The 17,558-nt window shown below is 45.6% G+C and overlaps 2 protein-coding genes across 5 annotated transcripts; both read left to right on the top strand.

Moving 5' to 3' along the window:
* The first annotated feature begins 639 nt into the window (after nucleotides 1-639).
* Nucleotides 640-7,067, top strand: LOC119357209 (disease resistance protein RGA5-like). 3 transcript variants are annotated; one of them, XM_037624200.1, is made up of 6 exons: nucleotides 640-2,075; nucleotides 2,200-2,298; nucleotides 3,610-5,551; nucleotides 5,643-5,840; nucleotides 5,970-6,235; nucleotides 6,480-7,067. In XM_037624200.1, exons 1-5 carry the CDS (start codon nucleotides 1,285-1,287, stop codon nucleotides 6,225-6,227), a joined length of 3,288 nt encoding a protein of 1,095 aa, XP_037480097.1. In that variant the 5' UTR covers nucleotides 640-1,284; the 3' UTR covers nucleotides 6,228-6,235; nucleotides 6,480-7,067. The 3 variants fall into 3 exon arrangements, with proteins under 3 accessions (XP_037480097.1, XP_037480098.1, XP_037480099.1); XM_037624201.1 differs by lacking the exon at nucleotides 6,480-7,067 and adding an exon at nucleotides 6,349-6,470; XM_037624202.1 differs by lacking the exon at nucleotides 6,480-7,067 and having other exon boundaries at nucleotides 5,643-5,702; nucleotides 5,779-5,840; nucleotides 5,970-6,110.
* A 1,525-nt stretch (nucleotides 7,068-8,592) lies between these two features.
* Nucleotides 8,593-12,398, top strand: LOC119357211 (tRNA-specific adenosine deaminase TAD1-like). Of its 2 annotated transcripts, none has more exons than XM_037624204.1 (9): nucleotides 8,593-8,871; nucleotides 9,278-9,726; nucleotides 9,913-9,990; nucleotides 10,452-10,550; nucleotides 10,775-10,947; nucleotides 11,032-11,108; nucleotides 11,214-11,333; nucleotides 11,404-11,491; nucleotides 12,239-12,398. In XM_037624204.1, exons 2-9 carry the CDS (start codon nucleotides 9,315-9,317, stop codon nucleotides 12,260-12,262), a joined length of 1,071 nt encoding a protein of 356 aa, XP_037480101.1. In that variant the 5' UTR covers nucleotides 8,593-8,871; nucleotides 9,278-9,314; the 3' UTR covers nucleotides 12,263-12,398. The 2 variants fall into 2 exon arrangements, with proteins under 2 accessions (XP_037480101.1, XP_037480100.1); XM_037624203.1 differs by lacking the exon at nucleotides 12,239-12,398 and adding an exon at nucleotides 11,644-11,967 and having other exon boundaries at nucleotides 8,594-8,871.
* Nucleotides 12,399-17,558: the final 5,160 nt, after the last annotated feature.

Raw genomic sequence — 17,558 nt, 5'->3', positions numbered from 1 at the left:
GGATAAAATTGAAAACAGTAAATGCTTTTCTTAAAAAGCATTTAATAAATGTTCGAAGGAAAAAAGAATTTAAAATCATAATTTAAAAAAATTTCATAAAACTTTTATTTTGGTATTGCAAAACATAAGTCAAATATTTGAGCTGCTGTCAAAAAGAATAATAAAGTTAAAAATGAATTAATGAGAAAAAGAACAATAACAAAAAACTGCTTAGGCCTAGGCCCAACTAGGTGACGGTACCGCTCTCGTCGGCTACCTGTTGGGAATTTCTCAATATGTTTGCATTTTTAAAAAATTGTTCACGTTTTCTAAAAATGTTTGGAAATTTTAAAAATTGTTTGTGTTATAAATATTGTGTTCAAATTTTGAAAATGCGTGTGTTTTCCACTTTTTGTAAATTCAGAAAATGTTCGATAATATAAAAAATATTTTCACTTTAAAAAAATCAGAATTTAATAAGTTATTCTTATTTTAATTTATGTTCACAAATAGAAAAAATTGGGATTTCAAAATTTCGTTGCCGCTTTAAAAAATTCTTCTGATATCCAAAAAAAGTGCTTTTTCCAAATGTTGGTTGGATTTTTTAAAAATGTTTATGTTTTTTAAAACAAATCGTGTTTTTTAAAAATAAATTTTGTTTGCATTTTTATAAAATTTTCAGGATTACAATTACTTTTAGATTTTTCAAAAATGTTCGTAATCCCAAAAGTCCACGTTTAAAAAAATGTTTTGGAATTTTGTATTTTTCATTTTTGTCAAAAATAGTTTGGAGTTTCATAAATTATACGCTTAGTGAGGTGGGTTGTACCGAAGCAGGACTCTTCATTTTTGGAATAGAGGGAGTAAAAGAAACCGATGGCCACATGTTCTCTTTGATCTTTTAATCCACCTCCGTGTTGTATCTAATTTCTACTGTAAACCCTAGCAAGTGAGGAGAGAGAGGAGCAAAGTCCTAGATAATTCAAAAAAGTTGGAGGCGAGAGACGAATAAACAAATCGTGAAGGGAGGGAGACATCAAGCTGGGAAGGAGTGCAGCCCTCTTTCAATTATTTAACTGGACTTGAGGAATCTTTTTTGTTTGCGCTTTCTCCGGTGCATCGGGGTTAGTTTTTTGCAACATCGGAGATGCTCCAAGATCCCACCCACTGTAACCCCCTTCTCAAGATGCTCAGTTGTCGCTGCACAAAGCATTAGCTACACACACTCACACAAAGAGAGAAAGAGAGAGAACCCACACACACAGTGTACATCCTACTAGCTAGAGAAGAAGGAAGGTTGGTGAGATGTTGGTTGGTGGCAGGGTGCCGGTGGCCCTCCTGGCCAAGCTGACCAAGATGCTCACCGACGAATACAAGCTGCACAAGAGGGCCAAGGAGGGGATCCAGTACATCCGGGATGAGCTGCAGAGCATGCACGCTGCCCTTGAGAAGGTGTCGGAGGTGCCGCCTGATTTGCTTGACAAACAGGTTCAGATCTGGGCTAGCAAGGTGAGGAAGATGTCATACAACATCGAGGACACCATCGATTCCTTCATGGTAGTCGTTGATGCTGCTGCTGGCGAGTCTAGATCTGGATCCTCCACCACGTGGTGCTGTGTAAGTGCCAAATCCCTGCTGCCACGGACGTATAAGGCTCGGGGCGACATCGCCGTCGAGATCGAGCGCATCAAAAAGGAGGTTGAGGAGGTGAGCAAGCGTCGTGAGAGGTATAGCGTTAACAGTATTGCGTCCCCAGCTCCGTCAGACCCCCGCTTGCTGGCACTGTACGAAGACGAAGCAAAGCTTGTTGGCATTGACCGCTCGAGGGAAGAGATCATCAAGTTGCTATCCATGGAAGGTGAAGGTGAAGGTGCATCGGAGCAGAAGGTCAGGTTGGTCTCCATAGTTGGCCCCCCCGGAATGGGCAAAACCACCCTGGCCAATGCGGTGTATCAAAAGCTCGAAGAGCAATACGATTGCACGGCCTTTGTTTCAGTTTCTCTTCATCCTGATGTGAAGAATATCCTCAGCAGCATACTTCGACAAGTCACCAGCAAAATCATAGACGACCCGGACGACAAGGATAAGGATAAGAGGTATGTCAATTAGTTTTTTTTTTCAGGAAGATTCTTGCTCTTAGTTGTTCCAAAAAAATCTCCAAATACCAAACCATGCAACAAGTTCACTCAATTTCCAAGCCTAATAAAATTACCTCCGCAGACTGCATCACAAAGAAAGGCCAAAACATTATGGAAACACTGCGACGTGGTCTGAAAAGGAGGTCATCGACAAAATCAGACATGCTCTTGAGAAAAGGAGGTATGTTGCGATCTTATTATACCAAAGCTCTACAATTAATTAAGAATCTTAAAGAACACTAGTGGCTAGTGGGGTGTAGTGGTGGGCGCACATGGTTATGAACCCACCCATATATTACTGTTGTTTTGCTTATCGATCTTAATTAGTTTCTAGTGGGGAAAAGTTTATCCTTCCACCTAAGCTACTTTTCCCCATACATGTTCTAGCCTCAAAACTTAGTCATCATGTGCTGAAGCTCGCATCAGAAGCAGGGCCACGCCACATGGTGCCCGCGAGAAAGGGATGGCACTGTGTAGAGGTCGAAGTAGGCGCGGCAGCGGTCGAGTCAGAGGTAAGGGCGCTACTGTCGAACCAAGGGAAGTAGTGTTTGAGTGTGCTGCCAGAGGCCGCAGCGGAGGGGGGTGGATTGAAGACGGTGCCTGAGTCCTGCGGCAAGGGAGACCGCTCCAGAGATTTGCGCATCTTGTCGACATCGGCCTGAGTAAGGTCGGTCTGCATGGCGAGGTTGTGGAGCTCGTGCGACACCTCGTTATTGCAGGCAACCTGTGCCTCGAGCCGCTTGTCGATGTCGATCTTCTGCTTGTCGAATCCCATGACGAGCGACTCCAGAATCGATTTGAGGCTGTTCGTGTTGTCATCCATTGCCAACAAAAGTTGCCGGGTCTGCACAGAAGGCTTGGATGGCGTTGTTGCTCCCTCCGAACCGATCTAACCCCACCAGGGATTTTGTTGCGTGGTCTCGACGGAGCAAGTCCACAGTCCACACCCATGGCGCTGGATTTTATAGATCAAGGCCAAGAGAGTGTGGAGCAGCAGCGGAGAATTTTTTTTGGGTATAACCGATGGCTCTGATTACCAATTGTAACACCCTGATCCAAATCGAGGCCGATCAGAGTAGGCAGGTAGGGGGACCGAGACGTAGGTGAGATATGCGTGGAGAAGAAGGTGAGAGCGAGAGAAAAGAGATGAGGAATTAGTTCGCGTTACACAGCCTCCTCACTCCTGGCATCGCTCGCCAGTTTAAGTACAAGTGCACACCCAGGCCAGCGGCCAATCCACACACGCACACTGAGCCTTGGGACCCACATGTAAGTCACACAGTATCACTTGGTGTATCTGGTGTGAATGTGACAGATGCTTATCCATGCATGCATCCTGCGGGAAGGCACATGCATTTTATTACCACTTAACAATTTTTAGAACCATTATTAATTGTTTGATATCCATTGGTTCTCCATTGCTCATCTCAACTTGATTGTCGCTAGCTAGCAGTTAAGTTTGCAACTTATAACGCTCTTGCATAAACTGCAGGTACTTGATTCTCATTGATGATATATGGGATGAACAACCATGGAAAGTTATCAAGTGTGTTCTGGTCGAAAACAACCTTGGCAGTAAAGTTATCATGACGACTCGCAATGTTGATGTTGCTAGGTCATGTTGCTCTTCTGACAAAGTTGATGGTATCGTTCACGTACTGGAACGTCTTTCAGACAGTGACTCTGAACAACTATTCTATTACAAAATATTCGGTGAAGATGGATGCCCTACAGATTTAAAGGTTATATCACAGGAAATATTAGAGAAGTGCGAAGGGTGGCCATTAGGTATCATTGCCATAGCTAGTTTACTTGCAAACAAACCAGCACAAACTAAGGATCAGTGGTGTAGTGTATACAACTCAATTAGTACTGGGCTGGAAAATAATCATGGTGTGAAGGACATGCGGCTGATATTATCTCTTAGCTACCGTGATATGCCTGTACGGCTAAGAGCTTGTCTTTTGTACCTAAGCATCTTTCAGGAGGACCAAATAATTGGGAGAGATGACTTGATACGGAGATGGGTAGCCGAAGATATTGTTCAGGGAAGACAAGATGAGAATCTGTATGAACTAGGAGACAAGTACTTTAACGAGCTTATTAATAGGAGTATGATCCAGTCAACTGATGTTGATGCCTTTGGGAGGGCGCAAGCCTGTAGGGTGCATGATTTGGTACTTGAATATATTACTTTCTTGTCAGCTGAAGAAGACTTTGTCACGATATTGAATGGACAGCAGCCTTTTCCACCTCAGCCAAACAGCATACATCGGCTATCCCTCCGAAACAGCAAGGGAGAGCACGGCATACCTCATGGTACCAAGAGGTTGCCTCATGTCAGAACACTAGTTGTATCCTCACGTGCAATTGATTCGATGCCATCCCTCTCCATTTTTTCAGTCCTACGTGTCTTGGATGTAGAACACTGCACTAGTCCTAACATTAAGTGTGTGGGAAATTTGGTTCACTTGAGGTATCTGAGGCTAAGTCAGGAATTCCGCTATCACTCTGATGTTTGCATTAAGCTTCCAGAAGAAATTGGGAATCTACAGTTTTTGCAGACACTAGACCTAAAGGAAGCCAGGATAAAAGAATTGCCATCCACTGTGGTGCAGCTCAGACAAGTGAGGGTGCTAGAGATTTCACTCCGTGAATTGGACAGGAGATCTGAGAAGCGTTTGCTCCAGTGGTTATGCAATCTGAAGCAACTCGAAGCTCTTTATATCTTCGCTCAAGATTATTCCCTGGATTTCATGTTGCAAGTGGACTGTGCCCCTTCGCAGCTCCGAAGATTTGCCGCATGTGCTCGTCAGAATGAAGAAAATTCATCCCCCAGTACATTTGTATACTGGATGACGTTTACCCCATTCACCACTCTACCAGAGTGGATTAATTCGTCGCTTTCACACCTCTCCAACCTATCCATTGCGGTGAAGATACTGCGCCAGGTGGATCTTGGGTGTCTTGGTGGCTTGCCTGCCCTTCGTTCTCTTTATTTGCAAGTGATAGAAGTTCCAACAAAGGAAAGGTTGGAGATCACAGAGAGTACTGGTCATGAGATAGCATTCTGTTGTCTTGTAAACCTCAAGGTCATGAGTCGTGCAATGGGCCTGGCTTTCAGACCAGGAGCCATGAAGGGGTTGCAGAGGCTTTTTCTTACTCTTTCTGTTGCGGAGACAAAGGATGAACATGGTGATTTCAACTTGGGCTTGGAGAATCTTACCTCCCTTCAAGCTTTGGACATTGAGCTAGACTGTCGCTGTGCAACAACTTCAGAGGTGCAGGCAGCAGAGGATGCAATGAGAATGAGGGATGCAGCCGACTTGACTGCGAGCCATCCTACCTGTCTCGTGAGGAGATATTTTGTAGGAGAGATGCGATGTGATCAAGAGGAACAGATCCCTGAGCTGGAAACAATGACAATAGAAGATGTATAATTTGCTCCTCTTTCCATTTATTTTTTGCACTCTCCTTACTTTACTGTTTCATTTCAAATCTTGTTGATTGCTGATCTGTTCTCAGGCTGGACTTGCAAGGATTGGGCCATGTGGTGAAGGAGGAGGGAGGGCCTTTGACATCAAGGTGGCCCCCCAGCGTCTAGAAAGTGTGACAATTCACAGTGGCTATGTGATAGAATCGCTTACATTTTCATACACAGACTATGATGGGAGGCATCACACGGCTGGTCCATGGGGCTGGGATGGTGGCATGAACAATACAGTGAGTGTGAATCTTAGACTTAAATCTCATGTGTGTCTATATCTTTCGATTGTTAGTCCCGTTTGCAATCTCCTTATAAATTGCTACTGTACCTTGTTTTTTAACCCATTAATAACTATCTTCCTGTAGATCCCTCTTGACCCTTCAGAGTTTCTCAAGGAAGTCTCTGGAACGGTGGGTTCTTACGGTGCATTGACCAATGTTATAACGTCCCTGACGTTGGTCACGAGCGTTCGCACCTATGGACCTTTTGGACAAGAGAATGGGATTCCGTTTAGCATGGCAGCAGCGAGCAATAGCAGCATTGTTGGCTTCTTTGGGCGTGCAGGGTGCTATGTTGACGCCATCGGTGTCTACATTCGCCCACTGTCGACCATAATCCATTGAAAGCCAGGGTGAGTTCTTACTTGTTCTTTATTTTCTCACATCCTTCAGTTAGGTTATTGTGATTTGGTTGCTGAGCTTTATCTTGGCGTGCTGAGTCCTTGGTTTTTTTCCCCCTAAATAGAACAATGCGTTTCATGTAAAACTGAAGCTCCTCGTTATTTGGAGGCCGGGCTTCCTCTTGAACTCCAATGAGATGGCGATAGCCTGGACAAGGCAACTGACGTGCTGTTCCATTTTGTTGGGCTATCGCAGAAACGGAAGATACTACTACTGGCGACCGGCGATGCATGAGGTTCCAATGTTCTACAGGCAAGGAAACGTTCTCTGGAGATGGCTTCACTGTTGAACTTGTAATCCTGTCACCACGTACGTAGTTTAGCTGTAGTTTTCTTCCGTTAACAAATAACGGCCGCAACCGTGAGCTTGTTCACGAGCTGGCCGACCTCTTTCCGGTGTTTCTGTTAGGATTAGCACGAGGACATGCGTTCATGGCGGCGAAGTAGGAGGAGTTGAACGAGTGACCATGGGATGGCACGGTCATGCAGCTCCAGGATGCCTCAAGTTTAAGCATTTTCTGTAACAACATTACAAATAACAGAAGAAAAAGAAGAAAAGCTGCAACAGTACGCAGCGCAAAACCCTCGTGTGCTTGTGTTCTTCAGTGTCAAGGCGTTCACGTGAACTGAACTTTAGGATTCGGCCACAACATTCACTAGCAGGTTTCTATGGCAGTCTACCAGGCCTGTTTCCTGCTTGGCCTTGTGTTATAAACTCTGTTTGCATTATGATTTTCAAGTGACGTTAATTTGCCAAGGGATCGAAGCATTCCACATTGATGAATGGTGGTACTCCCTCCTTCCATCTATATAGGGCCTAATGCATCTTTCGAGGCTAACTTTGACCAAATATTAGAGCAATAATATATGACATGCAACTTACACAAAGCACACCGTTAAATTCATGTGTGAAAGGAGCTTTCAATGATATAATTTTCACATTGTGCATGTCATGTACTATTAATCTTGTCAATAGTCAAAGGCGGTCTTAAAAAATGCATTAGGCCCTATATAGATGGAAGGAGGGAGTAGCATAAGAGGCTCACGTGCGAGCCATACCCAGCTGTCCGCGAAACTATTTCACCCAACTGACCGTTTCGCGTAGTGCCTAACGCCTGATTGACACGCGCTACATGCCTGGCAGCGTGGCACCCGGTGTGAATGTTGTGCAATTTTCTATGTTCTACACAATGGTGATATTTTCATCTATGTTAGGATCAAAGTTGCTTGATGAAAACTCTGTTGGAAAAGTGCATCATAATATGACTGACATAATCTGTTGAAACTTACAAACTTGGCATGATGATAGTTACTGACCTATAGCTCATATGCATTTGCATCCTACATGAGTTTTGCACTATATCATGTGTACTTTCACGTCATGTCTATGTTTGCCATTTTAGTCATCTCTAACATGTCCGTTTCTTGCATCTAAGTGACTAACATAATATAAATGAACTTCTGTTATGGTAAGTTGCATTTTGTAAGATCCATAGTAATTAATCTTGGCATCATACGAATACGATCTAATTAGGAAAGTTGAATTTTTTTTATGTCTACTTTAAGTACATGTCATTTTCATACCCACTAAATATCTGCATCATCATGTTTTGAGAACTAAAGTACCTAAGAAAATGTTCTGCCAAACTGACACCTTAATTCCACCAAGTCCCTGGATGTCAATAGAACTTTGCATTTTGTAAAATGCATAATAAATTAACCATGCTTCATATGGAATAGCTTATATATGAATTTTGAGCATCCCGACGTGTGCATTGGCTGGCCCACTAGCGTCGGTGCGTGGGCGACAGGGAGCTCCCCTGGTGCATCTCCCCGGGCCAAAATCACTAATTAAGGGGCGTTGTTTGCAAAGGTAGATCCCACTTTCCCGGGTTGCGACAAATGGTGCATTGCATGTGTGCCACTTGTCGCAACCTACAATTTTTTTTTATAGATCTGTTTATTTAAAACGGTTTATCTCTTAAACCATGCATCCAAATCCCGAACCGTTTTCATTGTTGGATTCCTCGCGTCGAGATTTTCAAACCTAGATCCCATGTTGATAGATTTTGACGAACTTTTTTTTCTTGAAAAAACCGAACAAAAAAATCAAACCAGAAGAAAAACGTGTTTTTTTCGTCTCTGAAAAGCACAACCATGCCTCTCGCGGAAAGGTTAAAAAAGACAACACATATATTTTTTCCGTTCCCAGGCACGCGCGATCGGCCCAGGCCTGTTACTTTCACATTGTTCTGGGCTGCACCAACGTCCACATACACCGGGCCGGTCAATTCCTCCTTCAGTCACCCCTCAAAAGAAAAAAAATCCTCCTTCAGTCTCCCCCACTGCCTCGCCGTCGCGGATCCATCCCACAGCCGGGATCTCCGTCCGCCGTATTTCCTCCGAGCTTCTTTCTCGGAGCCCGGTCGTGCCACCCCCACACCGACTGGAGATTCATCTCGAGCGCCGGCGCAGTAGGGAGGCCACGCGCATCGGCGGCGACCAGAGAGGAGGAGGAGGAAGGCGGCGGGGTTCTCGCGCGCGCGTCGGCACTCGGCGGAGCAGGAGAAGGGCGCCGGCTGCCTCAGGTAACATGGCCCGGCTACTGCTTTTAGTGAGTACAGTCGCCCTTGGTTTTCATTACTGTCGTCATGACTGAAATTTTGGGGACCTTCAAGCTATTGTAGGCAGCACCTAACACGGCACAATGTAATCTATTTGGTTTTAAGTTGTAACATCAAGCTATTTATTGTAGCTCCATGGAATCTCAACTCGGCACACTATGCGCTGAATCATATGAATCTCACCACGACTAATTTTACAGACCTAAATATAGTCCTGGTAAATAAGTGCAGAAAATACTCATTGTAGCACACAGTCTGGTACTTTGTGCTTTTTTTTTTATTCCCTGGTTGGATCTGTAAGAATAATTCCGATTTTAACAGTTTGAATGTTCCCCTTGTTCACTGAATCACTGTTTGCTGAATTCTGTAGGCTGTAACCTCTGGTCTGGAGCCATTGTCTTGCCTAAATGCTCTGCTGCTCCTCGCCGCAGCCGCTACACGGCGTCCTGTGGGCCGAGGCCGCCTCCTCTGCCGCCCTCCGCCAGTACTATGCCCTCCCCAAGAAGGGCAAGCCGCAGGGGCGCGAGTCCACCGTCCTCGCCGCCTTCCTGCTCTCCTCCCCGCAGAGCCCACTCAACCCAACCGTCCTCTCCCTGGCCACTGGCACCAAGTGCCTTGGTGCAGCTCGTCTCAGACCTCACGGTGACCTCGTCCATGACGCCCACGCCGAGGTCATTGCCCGCCGTGCGCTCCTCCGCCTCATTTATGCCGAGATTGGCACGGACAACCCACCAAGTTGGCTGGTTGCCTCTGGCGCTGATGGGCGGTGGAGGCTGAAGGACGGGCATCAGCTGCATCTCTACATCACGCAGCTCCCCTGTATGTTTATGGTGTTCTTCCAAAGCTGAATTGTCCTCTGCATTCTTGACAATACTACATCTTACCATTTGTTCAAAGATAATGTATCGTTTTTTGGGGCTGCTGCAGTGATGTCTTGTGATTTGTTTGTCACAGCACATAGTATGAACAATTGATTTAGTTCATCGGTTTGGTGAATTGGTGCAGGTGGGGTCATGCCGGTGCCGCCGTCACCCTTGGAGGTTCGAAGGGAACAGCTGGATACCATGGTGAATGGATGCAGTGGTATGCTTCTTTCTTATTCTTTGTTTTTAGCAGAAGTTGTAAGTTCATGCCTGCAGCTGCTATTTTGTAGTATCTACTATAACCTATTGGTTTGGCAAACTGCCTGAATGGGCCCATGGCCTGCTACAAAGATTTTCAAGATCGTTTAGTTTACCAATCAGAAGTTACCTTTTCATGATGGTTTTGTGAACCCAATTGCTCTTGCTGGGTGGTGTGGTGGAAGTGTGGTACACTTAGCTAGTTGACAACATGACATTAGTGACCACTGACCAATGCGCAGTAGGTTTGCTAGACTTGGAATTGGTGTGTTTATATAATCTTTAATGGATGCTTAACTGGGGGATCACACTTTAGATGCTGTAGGTGTTTGATACAGTTTTGAAGTTGGACCACTCATTTCTGTTTGCGTTGTTACTAATTCGCTACCTATTCCCTGATTGACGTACCACTTTACATATCAGATGTTTGTTTCGTTCAAAGGAAGCCAGGGCGTGGTGATACAACATTGTCAGTGAGCTGTTTTGACAAAATTACTCGCTGGTGTGTCGTTGGGATTCAAGGTTTGTTCTCCAGAATCATTTGCAGATGCATATTTTGATTATGTAAGACCACTTTATTTCATGGATGTATGTGGCAGTATATGGTGCAGACCACTTTAGTGGCAACAATTTCTTATTTGTTCCCAGTTAATTCTTTTTGTCACTTCACTGATCAGCTGATTATGAAGTGTTCAATTTTCTTACTCAATGAAATGTCACCTCTTTGTGCATGTGTTCTTCTACAGGTGCATTGCTGTCACACATTCTCGAACCCTTGTATTTGTCCACCATTACCATTGGACAATCACCTGGTGGTGCACCTGACGGGTTTTGTATTGAAAGTAACGTTGTAAAAGTTCTTGGTGCTCGTCTGTCTTGTCTATCCAGAAAATTCCCTGACCCTTTCAAACCGAACAAGGTTGGTTTTCATTCCTTCTAGTTATGCAGTGAGACAGCACATTCTTCACTGAGTCATCATGGTGTACCTTTTCTATACCTGCAGCCACTATTTTTTGAGGCACCTATCCCCCCTCAAGAGTTTCAACAGACTTCAGGAGATATACCGCCTTTGACTTGCGGGTAGTTATATGGTTTGTTGCCATTTTGAGCTCCTTTTCATTTTGTTCCTACTGTATTGTATTTACTTTTTTGGTTGACCTCCTCATTTTGCCATTCATTTATTAGGTACTCAATATGCTGGAATAAATCCGGCTTGCATGAAGTTGTTTTAGGAACAACTGGGAGAAAACAAGGCACATCTTCAAAGGCAGCATCCTCACCGTCCACCGAGTCATTGCTCTGCAAGTAAGAGAGTTTCCGTTCTTCCGAGCATCCTGATGTAAACCGGTCATGATAATCTGTGCTTTGATGGCAGGATAAGATTGGCAGAGACCTTCATATCACTTGAGCATCCATTAGTCACAAAGTTCTGTCACGAGGAACTGTCTTATCATGCAATTAAGGTATTTTATCTTATACTATAAGATATGAGTACTCAAATGCATAATGAGCTGAAGCCACACAGCTAGATTACATTAAATGATTCCTGATTCTTTGCGAGCAATGATTATGGATACAAGAAGTGAAGGTTTAAGGTGTCTTATCTCCATTGTAGGATATGGCTTGTGAGTACCAACAGATGCTTGAGCTTCTTAGGAAGGCTCCATTTTTTGCCCGGTGGCGTGCTAAGCGAACATCGGTTGATTCATTTACACTTCCACGGTCATAATCAGATCTCGAAGTTCCATGCTGCGTCCCAGAGGCTGTTTCTTGAAGTTCCTTGATTTCACCATAATTCTAGCAGTTTCGCGTAGCAGCTGTTTCAACTTAGTTATAGCATGTATGCTTCTGCACAACACTGAAGTCTTTTGAACTGTTGTAGCCTGTAACAAACCTATAAAGCCCTGTGATGTTTGGCACCATGAGGTGTTTATATGGATTGGTAACTGTGTAACTCTTGTTCTTTTAATTGTTGGAGAGAAGAAGAAAAGGTGAAGCAATCGGCACACAATAAATATGTTCACTATGTGATGTCTTTCTCAAATGTCCCAAAATACAGTAGTAGACTTTGCCACTTTTCAAGGAACAGTCGACTTAGTTGTCTGAATTTACACAGAGCAGTATTCTGCTGTACCACTCTCCAGTACTTTTATGACCTGTTAAGATACTGATTTACAGTTGACAGTTCTTCTCTTCCCAATCGTGGACAGGCGTTGACTCCGGCACAGCTCTGAGTGCAGGCATTGTCGAAGTAACTTGGCAATCAGAGCTGAGAGTTGTGCTTGTGTTTCTGGCCTATTTGCTCATCACGGTGCTTCATTTTGGCAGCGTACAGCAGAGCGGGGAGTGACCCTAGAAGAATGGCCATCATCAAGATCCTCGTTCAAATCACCATGCTCTGGCATAATTTGTCACGCCTGAGTTAAAACATGTTTAAATTAAAGGATAATGAGTGCCAGCCAGATCTAACTTTTCAAGCTTACAGTACCTTTGTGGGGTTCCCAGCCTATTGTTAGCACTATACATCCAAGATCATTCAATTATTCAGAGGACTTGATGCTAAACTGACGCGGTTTGTCACAAAATTTCTGTGGGAGTGGTCACAAGGGTAATAACCAGGTACGCACTACCTGAATGATCTTTTCTTTTAGGCAGATCTCAATGTAGTTGAGCTTGCAACTGGGGCGTTGAGATGTACGGGCTAACTATTCTCAGCAAAGTAAAGAGGATTAATAGTAGCAGCTGCTGACAAACAAGAACCTGTTTTAGATGAATAAATAAAATCATCTCTTTTTTTACCCAATCTATATAGCCCTTTATTAGGTCAGGATAGTTTTTCACCATCATCTGTCAGGGTAGAAACAGGTAAATAAATCTTGGGGTTGCTGTGAGCTGCCAAATGATAAAACCATCTTGATTCTAGCCGTAGTGCTGCCAAAACGAAATCTTGTTTTAGTTGCAGCATACTGGTATTTACTTCCTTCGCAAATTTTGATTGGCCAAAAAACAACAGCTTGCGGAATTGCCTTTGCAGGGATGAGCTGAACAGAGATGAAACATAAGATGTACAGACATGGTAGACACAGGTACATGGCATTGGCACCTAAGAGATGTCCATGAGCAATGCTTCTAAGTAGCTAGTGTCATTAAGTGGGGAGTAGCTGATGGCCCTCTCACATAATACTCTACACCAAACTCACCTCACCGCCCATGTCCTCAAACCCCGGCAAGTGACCAGTAGTAGTCGACAAAACATCAGGCCAAAAGTGTGGTCTAGCATAGTACGTAGTAGTCTCTTGTCATTACATCAAGACATTCAGGTCTAGTAACTGACAACAACAACATGATTGATTCTGACTCCAGTATTACATCCACTGTTCTTCCAGCAATTTATTTTCCCTTCCTAGCTACTAGGAGCTGCACAAAAACTGCAAGGAGGGAAAGTGGCAGGAGATGGGTTAGGACACACTAGTCACTCTCTCGCGACCGCGTCGCCCCCGCGGGCGACTGGCCGCGCCCCGGTTCCTCCTCCGCCAGCTCTCCCTCACTCCCCCCTCCTCGCCGGCGTTCGCCACCGGGCCTGGCCCGGGCGACACTGGTGACAGCGGCCCCCGGCCATTCCCCTCTCGGTTGCTCTCCGGCGCGGGGCGGAGGGCGCCGGGGGGTGCTCCCTAGGCGGCGGCGGTCCAGCGTGGCGGCGGGGCTTCCTGGCGCGGCGCGGGAGATCAGCTGGACGGCGGCGTCGCCGTTGGCGGCGGGGTGGCGCGGCGGCGCGGCCAGGCGGCGCCCGCTCGGCCCAGATCTGGGCCCTTCGGGCCCATCTGGGTCCGGGCGGGGCGGATTGGCGGCGTGGCTTTCAGGATGCGGGGGAGCGGCGACGGGCGTTGGGGGCTGGCGGTGCTGGCGCCGCCCTGCTGCAGCGTGGCCGGCGGGGCTTAGCGGGCCTGATTCGGGCCTGGCCGGGCCAGGGGTGGCCTGGTATGCCCTGCTGCTGCGTTCGGACGGCGACCGCGACGGGGCCGGAGGCACGAGCCTCCTGCACGACGGCGGAGGAGGTGGTTCCCTCCCGCGCGGCTACGGCGCTGCTGCTCCCGTCGACCAACGCCTCCTCTCCTCGTTCTCTTGGCCTCGTGGTGGTGATCTCAGTGAGACGGTGTGGGTGGCGTTGCGACCGCGGTGGCGCATGCTGGTGGGCGGCGAGCTGGCTGGTTGGCTCCGATCCGGTTGGGCGGTGGGGTTTGGAGTTGGGAGAAATCCTTGCCGGGTCTTCCGGCTCCGATGCGGTGAGGCCTGCGGGTGCCACCATTCCTCCCTGGAGGGTGTCAGTGGTCTTCATTCCCCTCTACCCTCCGCGTGCCGGGGAAACCCTAGGACACGTCCGGGCAGCAGCGTCGTCGGCGTCACATTCCTTCCTGGATGTGCTGCTTGGTACGCGGTGGATCGGAGCCTAGGATCGTGGTGGGTAGATTTCGGAGGGCGCAGCGGTAGTGGGTCATTCACGCTTTGTCGAGCTGCCGGTGTTGGCATTGTTTCTTCTTCTTTTTCTTTGGCTTGTTGGGCTGCTCGCCCCAGCGTTTGGAATACAAAGCGGGGGGGAACCCTTTTTCGGTAAAGTGGCAGGAGATCTTGAGATTTTCCTGTCTGTTTTTTTTTTGTATGCTTGTCTGGATACATTATTGGACAAAAATTGAGGTTTTTAGCCTGTTTCAACTGACAACTTTCTCCTGCATGTTGACCCAGTAGAATAGAGCAACGCCTTTTGCATTTGGAGTGACTTCACTGGAGATCATTAGTGGACGTACGGCTTCCTTATTGCAAGGACAATGGCTATTTCGTTCTCTGGGTGAGCCGATATGAATTTCCCCAACCTCATTTGCCTTGCACAAATATCATTTAACATATTTCCCTAAAAAAAGATCATATAACATAAAGTGAAATGTTGAAACAATCTATTGCATCTGCAGCCGACTTCCAAACTGCTCATTCAGAATCTCTACATTTGCATCCAGCTTTCAACTGCTCACTCACAATCTCTACATTCCGGGCTAAACATGTTTAAATTCAATAAATAGAAAGATAGCAAGTGCCAGTCAGTCAGGTCAAACTTTTCAAGTTTACCCCAGTCAAGTACCACCATGATCTCAATGTAGTTTACCCCAGATTTCCTTGTGTTTATGCCCTGATAGATGATGATGAAACTATCCTGGTCTAATAAATGTTGCTTTGCTTTACACCGTGAAAAAGGATTGATCTTATTTATTCATCCAAAACGGGTCTTATTTGTTAGCAGCCGCTACAACTAATCATTTACTTTGCGCAAGAACTGTACTCACTTATCAAATATCAAGAGCAACATGTAGAATTGCCTGTGCAGGGATGGATTGAACAGAAATGAAACAAAAATGTAGAGACATGATAGGCACAGATACATGGCATTGGCACCTAAGAGGTGTCCATGAGTAAGCAATGTTCTACAATAAGTAGCTAGTATCATTAAGTGGGGAGTGGCTGATGGCTGTCTCACATAATACTCCACACCAAACTCACCTCACCACCCCAGCAGGTGACCAGTGGTACTAGTCGACAACACATCAGGCCAAAAGTGTAGTCTAGCATAGTACTACTAGTCTCTTGTCCATCAGGACATGTAGCCATAGTAACTGACGACAACAACAACAACAAGAAGCTGTCTGATTGATTCTGACTTCAGTATTCCATCCAGTGTTCTTCCAACAATTTATTTCCCCTTCCTAGCTACTAGGAGCTGGGCAAAAACTGCAAGGAGGAAAAAGTTGCAGTAGATCCTTGAGATTTTCCATCTGTTTTTTGATTTGTATGCTTGTCTGGATACTGGATAGGCTTCAGTTGCAAGGCAGAGCAAGCAGTTCTGAGTGGCAGTTGGCCATTGTGGGATATGTGGTATGGTGCAAGTGAGTATTGAGTATTGAGTAGAGAGGGACTTTGGTGTTGTTGCTTAGGATCTCCTCAAAGGAAAGGAAGCTGTACTTGCTTCAGACTCACAGCAGTACACCACTGCCTGCTGCTTCACAGCTCACACACATAATGCCAGAAGATACTACAAAGTTAGAAAAAAAAAGGAACACTTTTTAATCTTTTCTTTGTGCTAATTAACACGAGAGAGTGACTCATGTTGAAAGACAAAACAAACAAACATCGGTGAGCATGTATAAAGCTGTGGATTTTGTGCAGTTTGCCTATGAAGAACCATACAAACCAGACAAAACCTGAAATATATGCCTGGTTCCAGGATACTGTTAACTGACAATAACCCGGTTAGTTCCCCCAGAATCTATGCATATGTTGTCTGTTATGCTTGGAACCTAACCTGGTGCGTGACAAAGCATCATTAAAAAAGCCTTATTCTTCTTCTTCTTCTTCTTTCCTTGGATTATTTTATTAGTAAGTAGTATTTATTAATCATCTCACCTTCTTTTCCCATTAACTGATACCTACCAGCTCCTACTTTAGAAAAGCATGGTGTCATCAAAAAGGCCACCGGCATAGCATCTGCTTGCTTCCTGGATGGATCATTGCTAAGTACCACACTTTTGTCCTCTAAACCACTTTCTGCTTGGGCAATCTGATCAAGTAATCATGCTTAGCAGAGGCTAACAGGTGCTGGGATCATGGTTGCCCCAGCCTCTCTGCTTGAACGAAACCATTACATATTTTCGTGTTGAAATTATTGGATACTGTTGACATGGATGGGACCACCTGCTGATGATGAGTTTGGTGAAGATGATTAAAAAGGTGGCAACATCAAAGAGGGAAAGCTGGAGGGAGGAGGCAGCAGGCAGACCAGTGAGCACATGCACTGCCTTGAATAGTACAAGACCTGCTTGCTTGTGGCATGAGTGCTACCATTGATCACAACTCCTTTTTTTATTGTTTCCATATGTTTTCTTCCTTGGCTAGTACTCTTGATATTTAGTTGGTGTGGTGTGGCATCATCCTCTCCTCTGCCACAAGAGAAGAGCAGAATGTACTAGTACAACATATTTTCTTTAGTTGGTGTGCCATCATCATCTTCTAGCATGGACAAGGAGCACCCACAACCCCCTTCCAAGAAACCAGACATTTTCTTTCTACTGCTGAAAGAAAGAAAGAAAGAAAGGGAAGATGAGCCTCTGGTTTGGTTTGGTTTGGCAGCCCGAGGAAACAAGCATTCATACTCTCATGGCATGAAGGAAGGATGCATGCTTTTTGGGGGGTTGCTTGGATTGTAGATGCAGGAAGGAAGAGAGATGTTAACTAGGGCCACACCGCCACTAGACTAGCTTGGCACTCACTGCAATGGAATGGATGGCAAATGTCACCTACGCTACATCTCCATACTTGGCCGGTGGCCCAGTGAGTGCCCCTCCTCACAGGGAAAATGCCTTCCCTCTGTTGTTCCTAAACCATGAAAGCACACTCACCGGCAAAGTGTGGTGTGGTGTGGTGTGGTGTGGTGTGCTCCCACAAAACAAAACAAAACAAGCACTTCTCCTCTGCCGAAGTTTTTCTTTT

The sequence above is a fragment of the Triticum dicoccoides genome, chromosome 2A (genome assembly GCF_002162155.2).
Source record: "Triticum dicoccoides isolate Atlit2015 ecotype Zavitan chromosome 2A, WEW_v2.0, whole genome shotgun sequence".
In the NCBI taxonomy this organism is placed as follows: domain Eukaryota; kingdom Viridiplantae; phylum Streptophyta; class Magnoliopsida; order Poales; family Poaceae; genus Triticum; species Triticum dicoccoides.
Note: the sequence above shows the minus strand (reverse complement) of the source record. Positions and strands in the feature narration are given on the sequence as shown.

Excerpts from the sequence above, each read along its gene's own strand:
- LOC119357209 (XM_037624200.1), top strand. The coding sequence starts at position 1,285 with ATGTTGGTTGGTGGCAGGGTGCCGGTGGCCCTCCTGGCCAAGCTGACC. Across the intron at positions 5,552-5,642 it reads AAACAATGACAATAGAAGAT|GCTGGACTTGCAAGGATTGG; the intron begins GTATAATTTGCT and ends ATCTGTTCTCAG. Across the intron at positions 5,841-5,969 it reads ATGGTGGCATGAACAATACA|ATCCCTCTTGACCCTTCAGA; the intron begins GTGAGTGTGAAT and ends ATCTTCCTGTAG.
- LOC119357211 (XM_037624203.1), top strand. The coding sequence starts at position 9,315 with ATGCTCTGCTGCTCCTCGCCGCAGCCGCTACACGGCGTCCTGTGGGCC. Across the intron at positions 9,727-9,912 it reads CTACATCACGCAGCTCCCCT|GTGGGGTCATGCCGGTGCCG; the intron begins GTATGTTTATGG and ends GAATTGGTGCAG. Across the intron at positions 11,334-11,403 it reads ACCGAGTCATTGCTCTGCAA|GATAAGATTGGCAGAGACCT; the intron begins GTAAGAGAGTTT and ends CTTTGATGGCAG.